Below are 17,191 nucleotides of genomic sequence, written 5' to 3'. Positions count from 1 at the left end.
AAGTACATAGTTCAAAAATCTATTTCTGTAAGTAACCAACTCCCAATTCCACTCTTATTATTGCCAGAAAATGCAAACTTAGCATGATCTAGGTGAGTGATGATTGTAACGAAGAAAAAAATGAGGGGGAAAGATTAAGGGGGAAACTTAAAATTTAACAGCAAAAAAAGGTGAAAAGGAAACAATATGTTCAAAATAGCATCTTTCTGTGAATTTCACCTAGAATCATAGAATATTAGTCATTCTTCTCAGGCCCTTTGAAAGAGCTGACCAATTGAGCCCCACACCAAGTTCTCTCCTCATAACCCAGAAAATTAGTTCGCTTGAAATACATGCTTCTGACATTTCCTATGGAATTGGATTGCACCACCCTTTCAGGTAGTGCATTCCTGATCATAGACTTGTGTGTAAAACCATTTCTCATTTCCCTTCCAATTCTCTGGCCAATTATTTTAAATCTGACTCCAGGTTATCGATCTACTTGCCAGAGGAATTAGATTTTCTTCTATTTGCTCTGTTAAAAGCCCCTATAATTTTACAACTCTGTTAGGTTTATCCTTAGGGCAGTATGGAGAACATTCAATTTCCTCTATTCTCTCCACCTAACTCAAAGCTCTCAACACAGCCATCATCCTGGTATGCCTCCTCTATAATTTTCCCAATGCATTGACATTCTTTGTGTGGTACACAGAATTATGTATCATATGCCAGCCAAGGCCTCGCCAATGATTTTGCAAGGGTTCTATTGAGTGGTATCATGCTGTTCGTCCTCCAAATGTCACCTGTAGTATTCTTTCTATAATTGAGTCAATGTCATGGACAAAGAAGACAGGAGTGTGCGAGGGAGTGAAAGAGAGAATTCTTAACACTGCAAGAAAATGAACTGAGGGAGCACCACACGTAGATTTTGAATAGATTGAAGGAAGCAATTGAGTGGACTAACTAATATTCGGATCAGAATCCCCTGCATGAAGCCTTTGGGGCAGCGAAATATATTAAGAAGCTTAAAAAGAAATCCCCAATATATTGCCAGCTATCACAAGAAACAATATTGCAACATTGAAACTACATATACATTTACCACTTGTGATTCACTAAAAACAAAAAGTGATACCTGTTTAAACTGGATCATAATATCTTTTGAGAGCTCCATGTCTCTAAACATTCCTTCCAGTTTGCTGGTGAATGCAGCTCCACATTCTTAAAAACAAAACCATAGATATAACTATGTTACTAACAGCGGAGCATTTCCAGCATTTTCTGTTTTATTTCAGATTTCCAGAATCCACAGTACTTCGCTCTTATATTCATTGATGGCTTAGGAGAGGTTAGTAAAGTTTCCAGACCACGTAATAGAACTGAGTATGGAACAGAGCGTATAGAAGGTGGCGGGAATCGAACTTCAAGCAGAACAAACAATGTGACAAGTATGAGAGGGGAGGTGGTCAATACAGGACTGAAGGTGTTGCAGCTAAATGCATGCAATATACGGAACAAGGTAAATGAGCTTGTTGTGCACAATGAAATTAGCCGGTACGACGCTGTGGGCATCACAGAGACGTGGCTGCAAGGGGATCAGGGCTGGGATCTGAATATCCAAGGATATGTATCCTATCGAAAGGACAGCCGATGGGCAAAGGGGGAAGGGTTGGACTGTTAGTAAGGAATGAAGGTAAACTGATAGCAAGATGTGATATTGGATCAGGAGGCACAGAATCTGTGTGGGTAGAGTTGAGGAATCGCAAAGGTAAAAAAAACCCTGATGAGAGTTTGTACAGGCCTCCTAGCAGTAGTCAGGATGTGGGGCAGAAAATAAATGAGGAGATAGAAAAGACAAATAAAGGCAATATTACAAAAATCATGGGGAACTAATATGCAGGTAGACTGGGAAAATCAGGTTGGTAATGGATCCCAAGAAAGGAATTTCTGGAATGTAGAAGAGTTTTTTTTGGAGCGGCTTGTACCCAGGCAATTCTGGATTTGGTGATGTGTAATGAAGCAGACTTGATTAGGGAAGGCGAAAGAACACTTAGGGGTCAGTGACCACAATATGATAGAATTTACAATGCAGGAGGCCATTTCGCTCATTGAATCTGCACTGGCCCCTGGAAAGAGCACCCTACCCAAGTCTATGCCACCACCCTACCGTCGTAACCCTGCCTAATCTTTTGGACACTAAGGGGCAATTTACCACGGCTAATCCATCTAACCTGCACATCTTTGGACTGTGGGAGGAAACCGGAGCACCCAGACGAAACCCATGTTATTACAATTAAATAACGGTAACTACAAAGACACAAGGGAAGAGCTGGCCAGAGTTGATTGGAAGGGCATCCTAGCAGGGAAAACAGTGGAACAGTAATGGCAGGAGTTTTGGGGGTTATTTGGGAGGCATAACAGAAATTCATCCCAAGTAGGAGGAAACAAGCTTGGGGGGGAGAAAGAGAGAAAAAGGAGACAAGGCATCCATGGCTGACTAGGGAAGTCAAGGACAGCATCAAAGCAAAAGAAAAAGCATACAAAGTGGCGAGGATTAGTGGGAAGCCACAGGATTGGGAAGCCTTTAAAAGAGAGCAGAGGACAACTAAAAAGCCAACAAGGGGGGAGAAGATGAAATATGAATGTGAGCGAGCTAGTAATACAAAAGAAGATGGGAAGAGTTTTCAATATACATGTTAAGCGATGGCAAGAATAGACATTGGACCACTGGAAAATGAGGCTGGAGAAGTAGTAATAGGAAACAAAGAAATGGCATTGGTTTCTTTGCATCGGTCTTCACGGTGGAAGTCAGCAGTGGGATACCAGAACTCCAGGAGGATCGGGGGCAGTGGTGTTCACCAAGGATAAGGTTCTGGGGAAACGCAAAGGTCGAAGGTGGATAAATCACTTGGATTGGATGGACTCCACCCCAGGGTTCTAAAGGAGATAGCGGAGGTGGTTGTGGAGACACTGGTGGCGATCTTTCATGAATCACTTGAAGCAGGGTGGGTCCCAGAGTACTGGAAAATGGCTAATGGAATACCCCCATTTAAGAAGGGAGGGAGGCTGAAGAGGGGAAATTATAGGTCGGTAAGCTGGACTTCGGTCTTTGGCAATATTTTAAAGTTCATTATTAAAGATGAGATTGCAGACTACTTGGAAGTGCATGATAACATAGGAGTAAGTCAGCACGGCTTCATCAAGGGGGTCATGTCTGACACATCTGTTCGCGTTCTTTGAGGAAGTAACAAGAAAGTTGGACAAAGGCGAGCCAGTAGATAGGATTTATTTAGATTTCTAGAAGGCCTTTGACAAGGTGCTGCTTAGGAGGCTGTTCAATAGGTTAAGAGCCCAGGTGTCAAGGGTACGATACTGGCATGGATAGAGGATTGGCTGACTGGCAGAAGGTAGTGAGTGGGGATAAGGAGTTATTTTTCAGAATGGCAGCCGGTGACTAGTGGTGTGCCTCAGGGGTTGGTGCTGGGACCACAACTTTTCACAATATACATTCAACGATCTGGAAGAAGGAACTGAGGGCACTGTTGCGAGGTTTGCAAATGATACAAAGATACAATAATTAAATTTTTAAAGTAATCTTTATTGTCACAAGTCAGTTGACATTAACACTGCAATGAAGTTACTGTGAAAATCCCTCAGTTGCCACATTCCGGCGCCTGTTCGGGTACACGAAGGGAGAATTTAGAATGTCCAAATTATCTAACAAGTACGTCTTTTGGGACTTCACACAGTGACCCAAGCCGGGAATCGAACCTGGTGCTGTGAAGCAAAAGTGCCAACCACTGTACTACCGTGCCTCCCATATGCAGCGGGACAGTTAGTATTGAGGAAGCAGGGAGGCTGCAGAAGGACTTTGACAAGTTCGGAGAGCGGCCAAAGTGGCAGATGGAATACAATGTGGAAAAGTGTGAGATTATGCACTTTGGAAAGACGAATGGAGGCATCGGCTATTTTCGAAATGGGAAAATGCTTAGGAAACCAGAAGCACAAAGGGACGTGGAGTTCTTTTGCTAGATTCTCTTAAGGTTGACATGCAGGTTCAATCAGCAGTTAGGAAGGCTAATGCAATGTTCGCATTCATGTCGAGAGGGCTAGAATACAAGAGCAGAGATGTACTTCTGAGGCTGTATAAGACTCTGGTCAGACCCCATTTGGAGTACTCCGAGCGGTTTTGGGCCCTGTATCTAAGGATGTACTGTCTTGGGAAGGGTCCAGAGGAGGTTCACAAGAATGATCCCTGGAATGAAAAGCTGGTCATATCAGGAGTGGTTGAGGACTCTAGGTCGGTACTCATTTGAGTTTAGAAGGATATATGGGGGAGGGATCTAATTGAAACTTACAGGATACTGCGAGGACGGGATAAAGTGGACGTGGAAAGGATGCTTGCACTAGTAGGAAAAACTAGAACCAGAGGGCACAACCTCAGACTGAAGGTATGATCATAGATGAGGAGGAATTTCTTCAGCCAGAGTGTGGTGAATCTGTGGATCTCTTTGCCCCAGAAAGCTGTGGAGGCCAAATTATTTAGTGCCTTCAAGACACTAATAGATAAGTTCTTGGTTTCTAAGGAGACCAGAGGTTATGGAGTGAAGGCAGAAGAATGGGGATGAGAAAAATATCAGCAATGATAGAATGGCGGGGCGGCACAGTGGGTTAGCCCTGCTGCCTCACGGCGCCGAGGTCCCAGGTTCGATCCCAGCTCTGGGTCACTGTCCGTGTGGAGTTTGCACATTCTCCACGTGTTTGCCTGGGTTTCACCCCCACAACCCAAAAGATGTGCAGGCTAGGTGGATTGGCCACACTAAATTACCCCTTAATTGGAAAAAATGTATTGGGTACTCTAAATTAAAAAAATATATATTTTTTTTAAATGATTGAATGGCGAAGACTCGATGGGCCAAATGGCCTAATTTTGGTCAAAGATGAAAACAGATCAGGATCAGGCCCTTCGGCCCTCCACGCCTGTACCGGTCATGAAACCAACCTTTGCCAAAACCCTCAGCACTTCCTTGTGCCACATCTCTGTATACCCATCCTATCCATGTGTTTGTCAAGATGCCTTTTTGAACGTCGTTAATGTATCTGCTTCCACAACCTCCCCTGGCAACGTGTTCCAGGCACTCATCGCACACAAAATAAAATCTGCTTTGCACATCTCCTCTAAACTTTGACCCACAGACCTTAAACCTATGCTCCTTGGTGACTGACCCCTCCACCCTGGGAAAGAGTGCCTGCCAATCCACGCTCCTCAATCTTGCAGAACTCTATAGGTCACCCCTCAACCTCCGTCTTTCTAATGAAAACAGTCAGAGTCTATTCAGCCTCTCCACATAGCTAACACCCTCTAGACCAGGCAACATCCTGGTAAACCTCCTCTGCGCCCTCTCCAAAGCCTCCACATCCTTCTGGTAGTGTGGCGGCCAGAATTGTGCACAATATTCCAAGATTCTAGACAACTGTGGCATGACTTGCCAGTTTTTATACTCAATGCCCCGTCCAATGAAGGCACACATTCCGTATGCTTTGACTACCTTGTCGACTAGTGTTGCAACCTTCAAAGATCTGTGGACTTGCATGCCCAGATCTCTATGACTTTCTACATCCCTTAGAGTTTTACCATTTACGGTATATTTCCCCTCTATGTTAGACCTACCAAAATGCAATACCTCACATTTGTCCGGATTAAACTCCATTTGCCATTTCTCTGCCCAATATATCTATGTCCTGCTGTATCTTCTGACAATCCTCAACACTATCTGCCACTCCACCAACCTTGGTGTCATCCGTGAACTTACCAATCAGACCGGCAACATTTTCCTCCAAATCGTTTATGTACACCACAAACAAGAGGCCAAAGCACCAATCCCTGTGGAACATCACTAGTCACAACCTTCAATTCAGAAACACACCCTTCGACTGTTATTCTTTGCCTTCTGTGACCAAGCCAGTTCTGTATCCATATTGCCACCTCACCTCTGATATCGTGTGACTTCACCTTTTGTACCAGTCTGCCATGAGGCACCTTGTCAAAGGCTTTACTGAAGTCCATGTAACCAACATCCACCACCCTCCCCTCAATCATCTTTGTCAACTCCTCAAAAAACTTGATCAAGGGGCAGCACAGTGGGTTAGTGAACACTGATGCAAAGTATTCATTTAGTACCTTGCTCATTTCCTCTGACAGCTTTGGCAAAGAGTCATCGGACTCGAAACGTTAGCTCTTTTCTCTCCCTACAGATGCTGCCAGACCTGCTGAGATTTTCCAGCATTTTCTCTTTCACCCTATTGCTTATAGTCTTATTTGATAATAGTTTGATGGGGATAACCAAATGTGACAACTTACACAATAGATAATGGTTTTGCCTCAATTAAACTGGTTTTAGAACAATAATTTAAACAAAATTGACAAACATCACAACCCGGCAGACATTGCTCTAAAATCAGTCCCTTTTCACAGCACGGAGACCATTCATTGGTAAAATGAATCCCTATTGGGAATATATCACAGTCATTTTCAGGCCTTTGACGTACCTTAAAATTAAAAGCTGCCTTTTTTTTTGGGAGTACAAGGTTACCCAAAGGATTGTTAAACCAACTTACATTTAAAAGCTTTTAAGTTATTAAACTGACTGCTGCACCCTAAGGTTCTGCATATTTTTATAAAGTAATTTAAAATAGTGCGACGGGTAGTGAGCAGATTTACACTTTATGATAAATCCAATTTGATGTATATTGAACTGTACTTCTTGCCATTAAAACATATTAACAATTTTAAAAAGATTTGTTTGTAGTAATATGCAAATGGATGTAAGCAAAAACCAAAGGGGAAAACTGTCTCAACCTGTGCTTATTTTGACGATTGCATCCAGAGAATATGGTTACCAATCGTTCAAATGGGTAGAACACCCTTTCAGAAGAGGCCAGAAGACCCCAGTGAGCAATGGGAAGTCATAGCAATTCTACCTCCACAATCCAGAGGCACCAGCTATTGCATCTTTATTGTTGCCAAGCAGAGATCTAACTAAGCACAGGTCAAACATGCAAGGCTGCACTGCGTTGTATTGCTAAATCTCTACATGGATAAACCCCAAGAATATTCTACTCATTCCAATCAAATTTTCAGACTATTCACTTCAATATTTTTCCTAATTTCCTTTCTTCCGTTTTCTTGTTCCAATCAGCCATTTTGGAGGTGGGAAGACCTCCTTGTTAGCTTGAGGAATAGCACCTCATCTTTTGATTCAGTCTTTTTGCAGCCTTTTAGAGTCAATACTGAATTCAACAATTTCTGACCAGAGTATTTACCCCCACCTCCCACCCTTTTGTTTCTTTCTTGTTTCAGTTTTCCTCATTTTTGCTTCCAGTCAACAGAACATCTTCAAGGCACATCTTTTCTTTTCTTACCCAATGACCATTCCCTTTAGCCTTGGAAGACAAACTCTTCTGTCACGTATTTCTCTCTTGCTTTCACTGTCACAGACTTTTCCTTTGACTTTGTCCCACCCACTCTTTGCAAGAACCTGTGACATTTAACTTTTCCAGGTTCTGATGAAAGGTCACAGATCTTAATTCTGTTTCTCCCTCCATTGTGCTGCCTAACCTGAGTATTTCCAGCAATTTTATTTTTTAAATTCAGATTTCCAACATCTGCAGTATTCTGCTTATTGATTAATGCGCATGAGCTGACTGGCCAAAACTTGGCTGCAAATGCAAATTTGTCGGCCAAAGATCAAAAGACTTGATGACTGGCAAGTTCTTAAAACTGATACACTTGATTTTTTTTTCATCAACTAAACGAGAAGAGGGGGTGAAAAAGGGGGAAAATTTGTACAGGCTGTATAGTTGATTGTATGTTTCCCAGGGTGTTTATTCGCTGTAACCTGTTTTTATACATGTTTGTAATAAAATACACTTTTTTAAACAAACTAAACGAGAAGAGCTGTTGGAGAAAATACTTATGGGCGACCCCCAAAGTTCATCAGCACTCAGTGACGTAGCATTTAAAGGTTTAAAAATGGCAAATTACAATAAATATTTCAGTTAAAAGGGATGAGATTAAATCTGAGTGTTGGCAAGCATTTCAGATCAAGGCTGCTGGTCAATTTAGATTGTATGTGGCACAGTAAATAGAAGTTTAGAAATCTTCAGGAATCTTGCAGGGTTAACGGAACTGGAGGTTTACACAAGGCTGCGTGCAAGTAAAAAAGAAAAATATGCAAATTTAAACTCATTGTTAGGATACCGATATTGCAACCAAGATCAGTATTTGTTGCCCATCCTGAGATGCCCATGAGATGGTGATTAGTGCCCTTCTTCACTCACTCACTTTAATAATTTAAATAAAGTAACTGCACTTTTTCACAAGACTTTGCTTTGAATTGTCTCCACCGTTTTCATGGCAGAAGGTAAACGTGAACCTGAGCAAGACACCCTTCATGTTCAAGTGAAGGCATGCATCCAGCAGAGAACTGCAGAGCAGAGCTGCTGATTGGCTGTTGCGGGGGAAATTTGCATCAGTGCATTGCGGTCACGGTATCTAGAAGGTGGTTTGTGGAGGAGCTGTTGTCAAGTGACAGTTAAACCCCAAACACTTCTTCAGTGTTTCCCTCCCTACCTCCTCCTCTAACCAAAAAAAAACAATCACTGTAAGGATCCCAGCCGAATAAAGATCAAGAGGGAGACTCAAGGGCAGGTAGAAGTAGAAAGAAGTTGAACCATCTCCAGCTCCTCAGAAACCGCGTGAGGGAACTGGAGCTGGATCATTCGGGAGGCAGAGGTGGTCATAAATAGTAGCTTCAGGGATGTAGTTACTCCGAAGAATCAAGATAGATGGGTGACGGTGAGAGGGGCTGGGAGGAAGCAGTCAGTGCAGGGATCCTCTGTGGTCGTTCCCCTCAGTAACAAGTATACAGCTTTGGATACTGTTGAGGGGGACGACCTAACAGGAGTAAGCCATGGTGAATGGATCTCCAGCACGGAGCCCATCCCTGGGGCTCAGAAGGGAAGGAGGGAGAGGAGAGCAATAGTTACTGGGGACTCGATAGTTAGAGGGACAGATAGACGGGTCTGTGGCAACTAAAGAGACTCACGGATGGTATGTTGCCTCCTGAGTGCCAGGGTCCGTGACGTCACGGACCGTGTTTTCAGAATCCTTAAGGGGGAAGGGGAACAGTCACAAGTCGTGGCACACATCCCTACCAACGACAAAGGTAAGAGAAGGGACGGGAATTTAAAACAGGAATTTAGGGAGCTAGGGTGGAAGCTGAGAGCCAGGACAAACCATGTTGTCATCTCTGGTTTGTTGCCAGTGCCATGTGCTAGCAAGTTGAGGAACAGGGAGAGAGTGCAGATAAACACGTTGCTGCAGGGGTGGTGTAGGAGGGAGGGTTTCAGTTACGTGGATAATTGGAGCACATTCTGGGGAAGGTGGGACCTGTACAGACAGGACTGTTTGGAACGAGCTGTAGTCCAGAGGCCAGTGTTGAGAGTAGTGAGGTACAGAGGAGGGTATCAAGGTCACAGGGGTGTACCGGCAGACAGAAAGGTGGGTTGAAGTGTGTCTACTTCAATGTAAGGAGCATCCGGAATAAAGTAGGTGAACTTGGAGCGTGGATTGGTACTTAGGACTACGATGTTGTGGCCATTACGGTGACATGGTTAGAACTGGGACAGGAATGGTTCTTGGAAGTTCCAGGGTATAGATGTTTCAGTAAGAGTAGGGAAGGTGGTAAAAGATGTGGAGGAGTAGCATTGTTAATCAATGATAGTTTAACGGCTGCAGAAAGGCAATTCGAAGGGGATCTGCCTACTGAGGTAATATGGGCTGAAGTTAGAAATAGGAAAGGAGTGGTCACGTTGCTAGGAGTTTTCTATAGGCCCCCAAATAGTAATAGAGATGTGGAGGAAGAAATTGCAAAACAGATTATAGATAGGTGTGGAGGTCACAGGGTAGTTGTCATGGGTGACTTTAACTTTCCAAATATCGATTGGAACCTCTATAGGTCGAACAGTTCGGATAGGGCAGTCTTTGTACAGTGTGTGCAGGAGGGTTTCCTGACACAATATGTGGATAGGCCGACAAGAGGGGAGCACATTGGATTTGGTACTGGGTAATGAACCGGGCCAAGTGTTAGATTTGTTTGTGGGAGAGCACTTTGGAGGTAGCGGTCACAATTTGGTGTCGTTCACTATTGCAATGGAAGGGGATCGGGCCATGCGGCAGGGCAAGGTTTATATTTGGGGGAGGGGTAATTATGATGCGATCAGGCAAGAATTAGGGAGCATAAGATGGGAACAGAAGCTGTCAGGGAAAGGCACAAATGAAAAGTGGAGCTTGTTTAAGGAACAAATACTGCGTGTCCTTGATAGGTATGTCCCTGTCAGGCAGGGAGGAAATGGCCGTGTGAGGGAACCATGGTTCACAAAAGAGGTTGAATGTCTTGTCAAGAGGAAAAAGGAAGCGCATGTAAGGATGAGAAAACAAGGTTCAGCTGGGTCGCTTGAGGATTACAAGATAGCAAGGAATAAGCTAAAGAAAAAAGGGCTTCGGAGAGCTAGGAGAGGGCATGAGAAGTCCTTGGTGGGTCGGATCAAGGAAAACCCCAAAGCTTTTTACTCTCATGTGAGAAATAAAAGAATGACCAGGGTGAGGGTGGGGCCAGTCAAGGACAGTAGTGGGAACTTGTGCATGGAGTCAGAAGAAATAGGAGAGGCGTTGAATGAATACTTTTCTTCAGTGTTCACCAAGGAGAGGGGCCATATTTTTGAGGATGAGTGTGAGATACAGGCAGGTAGGCTGGAGGAGGTAGATGTTCTGAGGAAGGATGTAGTAGCAATTTTGAAAAACCTCAGGATCGACAAGTCCCCTGGGCCAGATGGGATATATCCAAGGATTCTTTGGGAGGCAAGGGATGAGATTGCAGCGCATTTGGCTTTGATCTTTGGGTCCTCACTGTCCACGGGGATATAGCCAGAGGACTGGATAGTGGCGAATGTTGCTCCTCTGTTCAAGAAAGGGAATAGGAATGACCCTGGTAATTATAGGCCGGTTAGTCTTACGTCGGTGGTTGGTAAGTTAATGGAAAAGGTCCTGAAGGATAGGATTTATGACCATTTGGAAAGATGCAGCTTAATCCGGGATAGTCAACACGGATTCGTGAAGGGCAAGTCTTGCCTCACAAATTTATTGAATTCCTTGAGGAGGTAACTAAGTGTGTAGATGAAGGTAGAGCAATTGATGTCATATACAAGGCGTTTGATAAGGTTCCCCATGGTCAGCTTATGAAGAAAGTAAGGAGGTGTGGGATTGAGGGAAATTTGGCCAATTGGATAAGTAACTGGCTATCGTATAGAAGACAGAGGGTGGTGGTGGATGGAAAGTTTTCAGACTGGAGACCAGTTACCAGCAGTGTACCACAGAGATCAGTGCTGGGTCCTCTGCTATTTGTGATTTTTATCAATGACTTGGAGGAGGGGGCTGGAGGGTAGGTCAGTAAATTTGCTGATGACACCAAGATTGGTGGAGTAGTGGATGAGGTGGAGGGCTGTTGTAGGCTGCAAAGAGACACTGATAGGATGCAGGGCTGGGCCGAAAAATGGCAGATCAAGTTTCACCCTGATAAGTGCGAGGTGATTCATTTTGGTAGAAAAAATTTGAATGCGGATTGCAGGGTCAATGACAGGGTTCTGAGGAATGTGGAGGAACAGAGAGATCTTGGGGTTCATGTCCACAGATCTCTGAAGGTTACTACTCAAGTAGATAGAGCCGTGAAGAAGGCCTATAGTGCGTTAGCGTTTATTAACAGGAGGCTTCAGTTTAAGAGCCGCGGGGTTATGCTGCAACTGTACATGACCCTGGTGAGACCACATTTGGAGTATTGTGTGCAGTTCTGGTCACCTCATTATAGGAAGGATGTGGAAGCAGTGGAAAGGGTGCAAAGGAGATTTACCAGGATGCTGCCTGGTTTGCAGGATAGGTCTTAGGAGGAAAGGTTGAGGGAGCTAGGGCTTTCCTCTTTGGAGCGGAGGAGGATGAGAGGCGACTTAATAGAGGTTTAAAAGATGATGACGGGGATAGATCGAGTGGATGTTCAGAGACTATTTCCTCAGGTGGATGTAGCTGTTACAAGGGGGCATAACTAGAAGGTTCAGGGTGGGAGATATAGGAGGGATGTCCGAGGTAGGTTCTTTACTCAGTGGTTAGGGTGTGGAATGGACTGCCTGCTGTGATAGTGGAGTCAGACGCTTTAGGAACTTTCAAGCGGTTATTGGATAGGCACATGGAGCACACCAGAATGACAGGGAGTGGGATAGCTTGATCTTTGTTTCAGACAATGCTCGGCACAACATAGAGGGCCGATGGGCCTGTTCTGTGCTGTACTGTTCTGTGCTGTACTGTTCTGTGTTCGAGGTAAATTAAGTTTGTGGGAAGCAGTTGACAACAAAAAAAGATCCTAAACAAAATTAAAGTGGGCATTTCACATGGGCAACCTGGATTGAAAAAGGAATACCAAACCAACAGAATTAATTTGTTTCTCTGTCATATGCACATGAATAAGATCAAAAGTGACACAGTAACAAATGTGGATAACCAAATTAAAATGAGATCTGCATGGAGTGTAAAATATGGTTAGTCAGTGAAAGTAAAAAGGTTTATCCTTGTACTTAGACAAAGCCTCTTCATGTTGGTCCATGAGGTGGTCACAGCACAAGGTTTCAAATACCTGGCCGCTTACAAGTAACTAAAGTAGAAGGCAATGAAACACCTTCAGCTGTTCATTTTGGCAGATCTCTGCTTCAATAATTCCTTTTCATTTAGGATTGTGACCTGCAGATTAGAGGTTTCTCTGGTTGCTAAAAATATTTTTGAAATGAAATGGCTGCAAACAGAACTGAAAACAACAATAAAAATATATACATGAAAACTTAATACAACATATTTATTAATGGACAATGAACAGCGTTCAAATTTTTAATTAATGTAAACTCACCATGCTTTAATTTGGACAGCATCGATTTTTCTGCATCTACTGATGCACTCTTTCCTACCAATAGTCTCTTTGCTAAATCCTTCTTGTAAAAAGCCTCAAATACGTCTTTTCCTGTGATATTTTTAAGAAAGCAAAGGTGCATTAAAAAACGTATAAATGGAAAGGAAGTCAAGAGCATCTCTCCCCTTTCATACTAGAATTTGGAATCCTAGTATAATTGCACTCTCGTTCCTAGTTAACAAAATGCCCTCAATCATTTTATACTAATACACTTCTATACTAATGCATTTTGATCAAATTATTGAAAGCAGCACTTTGCAAAATGTTCAATGACTTATTTTATAGGGATAAATGGAGATAATGTTACTAAATTAGAAGATCAGAACCAATTGGGAATTAAGGTATAAGATTTCACATCTCAAATTAAATTTGCAACATCAATGCCAAAGAGAATATTTTACATTAAAGATATTTGAATCTCTTTCCTCTCCTGTATCTTCAGCATCAATTTGCTTTCCTCCTGATGATATTCCTTGCTGGGTAGCAACGTCACAGCAATCACTCCCTGATACCTCACTACATGACCAATCAATCATGTACAGGTCCGTTTATAGAACCGTACATGTTGGTGGACAATTCAATCACTTTGGGAAGGAGCGGGCTGAAGGAAAGACATCACAACTCGGCCAGTTGCATTCTCAACAGGTTTTCCAATAAGGACCCTGTTGCAGGATCTTTATAACATCTTCAGCTATTCATTTTGGCAGATCTCTGTTTCAATAACAATTCCTTTCCATTTAGGATTGTGACCTGCAAGGTTAGAGGTTTCTCTGGTTGCTTGGACTGCCTTGGTTGCGATTGGTCATGGTCATGAAGCTTGCTAACTTCTGGTCTAAAGGGCTCTTTGATGCATCAGACTGCACAAGGGGTCAATAGTGAGGGAGGTGTGCAATAATTGTTACAAAGTTACTTTTTAAATCAACAGTCATTTCACACGTACCATAAATGAATCTAAATATGATCATAATTTTGTCCAGCATCTTTTCAAGTTCCTCGTCTGTAGCCTCTTTGTTGCCAGCTCGAAGCTTTGAATCTACATATTTGGCTGAAACAGAAAGGCATTATACTCTTTAGGCGATTTTCAATGTTCAATATTAAGTTCCACTTTGTATCTGGAATTTGTTTTTGAGGCGACAGCACAAAAACAAGGCATTAAACACAACTGGTTTATGCCAGTGTTTATGCTCTATACAAGCCTCACTAACCTGATCCACATAACCTTTTCTTCCATCTCCATCATGTGCATGGCTAGCTTCTACCTTTGTCATTTATCATTTGCCTTAACTACTTGTGGTAGCACAATCCAGATTCTGACCACTCTTTGGGAAAATAGTTTTTTTCCCTGAATTCCCTACTAATTTAGTGACGACCTTACACAGGTTTTCAACACAAACCCTTTCAAAATTTAAAAAGAGTCAATCAAGTCATTCCTCATGCTTCTCTTTTGAGGATGCCAATTTGAAAATCACTGCACCAAAAATGAACCTCCATGCTTGGTTTGTTATTTTTAATTGCCTTGTTAATCGGCGTCACCATTTTTAGCGATTTGTCTAACTGCACCATTTTATCTCTTTACCATTTAGAACCATTAATTAAATTTTCTTTTTATAAATTTAGAGTATCAAATTCATTGTTTTTTCCAATTAAGGGGCAATTTACCATGGCCAATCCACCTATCCTACACATCTTTTTGGGTTGTGGGGGTGAGACCCACGCAAACACGGGGAGAATGTGCAAACTCCACACGGACAGTGACCCAAAGCTGGGAACGAACCTGGGACCTCGGCGCAGTGAGGCAATCGTGTTAACCACTGCGCCACCGTGCTACCCCATGAATGCAAATTTGGAACCATCAGTGGTTGGTCCTCGCATCAATCCCTGTGAAAACCACTCCCCACCTTTTGCAAGACTGCATTGTTAAACTTAGCCCCTTCTTGGGTGGACGGTGGTGAAGTGGTTAGCACTGCTGCCTCATGGCTCCGAGGACCCGGGCCCGATCCCAGCCCCAAGTTACTGTCTGTGTGGAGTTTGCACATTCTCCAGTGTCTGCGCGGGTCTCACTGCCACAACCCAAAATATGTGCAGGGTAGGTGGATTGGCCATGCTACATTGTCCCTTAATAGGAAAAAAAACAGCTCCTGCTTTTCTTTCTCTATGATGTGGAGATGCCGGCGTTGGACTGGGGTGAGCACAGTAAGAAGTCTTACAACACCAGGTTAAAGTCCAACAGGTTTGTTTCAAACACGAGCTTTCGGAGCACGGCTCCTTCTTCAGGTGAATGGAAAGGCTTGTCTTTCCATTCACCTGAAACAAGCCTTTCCATTCACCTGAAGAAGGAGCCGTGCTCCGAAAGCTCGTGTTTGAAACAAACCTGTTGGACTTTAACCTGGTGTTGTAAGACTTCTTACTGTTTCTTTCTCTAGGCACTTGTTATGCATTTTCTGCCTGACTTGCTCTCACCTGGTCATACCATGCTGAACCCTACCCTAGGGATTTTGAAAACTCAGATCTATATCTACTGCATTATCCATGTCTACTCTGTTGATGACAACTTTAAATTTTCAATTTTAAATCTCATCTTTGATCTGAGGCAGTGGCTTTACATAGTAGTGTCCCATAAGCATCACAGCCCTCTGGCACTCCTTCAGGTAAGGCACCACTGAAATTCATAATTATGCAAGTATTACCAAACAACGTAATTCAAATAATACACGGCTGTTAAAGAAACACAATTCAGTAGATAATCAGCTCATAAAGCAAAAAAGCTGTTCTTACAGCAGCCATAAGAAATTCAAAAAACAGCTTTCATTTACAAAGGGTAGGACATGCAGCACATGAACAAACCATCCGGCACAACCATTCCATGCTTGTTGTGCTCCACTCCAGTCTCCTCCTGTCATTTCTCATCTAAATCCATCAGCAGAGCCATCGATTCCCTTCTCCCTCAAGTGCTTGTCTAGCTTCCCCTTAAATTCACCTATATTATAACTTCAACCACTCCCTGTGGTAGCAAGCTCCACATTTTTAACCACTCGAGGTGAAATTTCTTCCAAATCCCCTACTGAATTTCTTGGTGACTATCTTATATTGATAGCCTCTAGTTTTCACCGCAAGAGGAAATATTCCATAATTTTTAAGACCTCTATTAGTTCACCTCAGTCATTTTTTAAAGCGAAAAGTTATTCAGCTTATCAATCTTTCCTAATATATGTACTCACTCATATAGATTGTGCTTTTAACATAGAAAAATGCTCCAGATTCCTCAGAAGTGATTCAGTGTCATGAACGCTCAACATTAGCAGACTATAATGTTTAAAAAAGTGTTTTTAAATCAAAGAAAAATAGGTAGTCGTGCAAAGGGAGTGCTTAACTCCTGGTAAAGACCTCCGCTTGGAGGAGTGCCCATGGGACTTCAGGTTGTCATGGTGATGAGAGTCAAGAAAGAATAAAGAGTCAAATAGAAACCGGATATGTGAATTGTAGGTTTTAAACACCTCTGACAGGAGTTTACAGGAGAGGGGGGAAAAAGCTGCTAAGAAGTAGAACAAAGAGAATTGGAACTTTTCCAGGAACCGGCCTCCTCTATTCTGTAGTAAATAATGGGGAGAAGTAAAACTCTGGGGGGGGGGGGAACAATGAATTAAATGTTTAAAAGAGGTTTGTTTTGAGAACCTCAGGAATTCTGAGCAGTCAGGATTGCTGTGGCCTGAGGGAAAGGGGAATTAGTCTTGCTGGTGATAATGGTATCCAAAAAACCTCAGGCGGAGTGGAACAATTGCCAAAGGATGCTGGAAGTTTTGGCCTGATATACAGTGGGGAGCCTCTGCTGGAGAGTTAGGAGTGACTTTCAGACTGTCCCTTGAATGCTACTTATCTGCCAGAAACATGGTGTGAAACAAAATACATAAAATCACTACAGTGCAGGAGGCAAATTCGGCCCATCGAGTCTGCACCAACCCTCTCATAGGGTACACTACCTAGGGTCAGATAGCCCTGTCATTTAACCCAGTAACCCACATAACCTAACCTCTAACGTTCTGGACACGAAGGGGCAAGTGATCATGGCCAATCTATCTAACCTGCACATCTTTGGACCATGGGAGGAAACCGGAGCACCCAGAGGAAACCCACACGGGGAGAAAGTG

The 17,191-nt window shown here is 43.1% G+C and overlaps 1 protein-coding gene across 1 annotated transcript in view; it reads right to left on the bottom strand.

Moving 5' to 3' along the window:
* Positions 1-17,191, bottom strand: part of cul4b (cullin 4B) — a 101,256-nt gene that overhangs the window by 16,169 nt on the left and 67,896 nt on the right. The window contains exons 12-14 of the mRNA XM_038775978.1: positions 13,987-14,091; positions 12,987-13,097; positions 1,115-1,200 (exon numbers count right to left, since the gene is read on the bottom strand). Coding sequence (XP_038631906.1) covers positions 1,115-1,200; positions 12,987-13,097; positions 13,987-14,091 — 302 coding nt within the window. The remainder of the gene's footprint in view (positions 1-1,114; positions 1,201-12,986; positions 13,098-13,986; positions 14,092-17,191) is intronic.

The sequence above is a fragment of the Scyliorhinus canicula genome, chromosome 17 (genome assembly GCF_902713615.1).
Source record: "Scyliorhinus canicula chromosome 17, sScyCan1.1, whole genome shotgun sequence".
NCBI classification, from domain to species: domain Eukaryota; kingdom Metazoa; phylum Chordata; class Chondrichthyes; order Carcharhiniformes; family Scyliorhinidae; genus Scyliorhinus; species Scyliorhinus canicula.
Note: the sequence above shows the minus strand (reverse complement) of the source record. Positions and strands in the feature narration are given on the sequence as shown.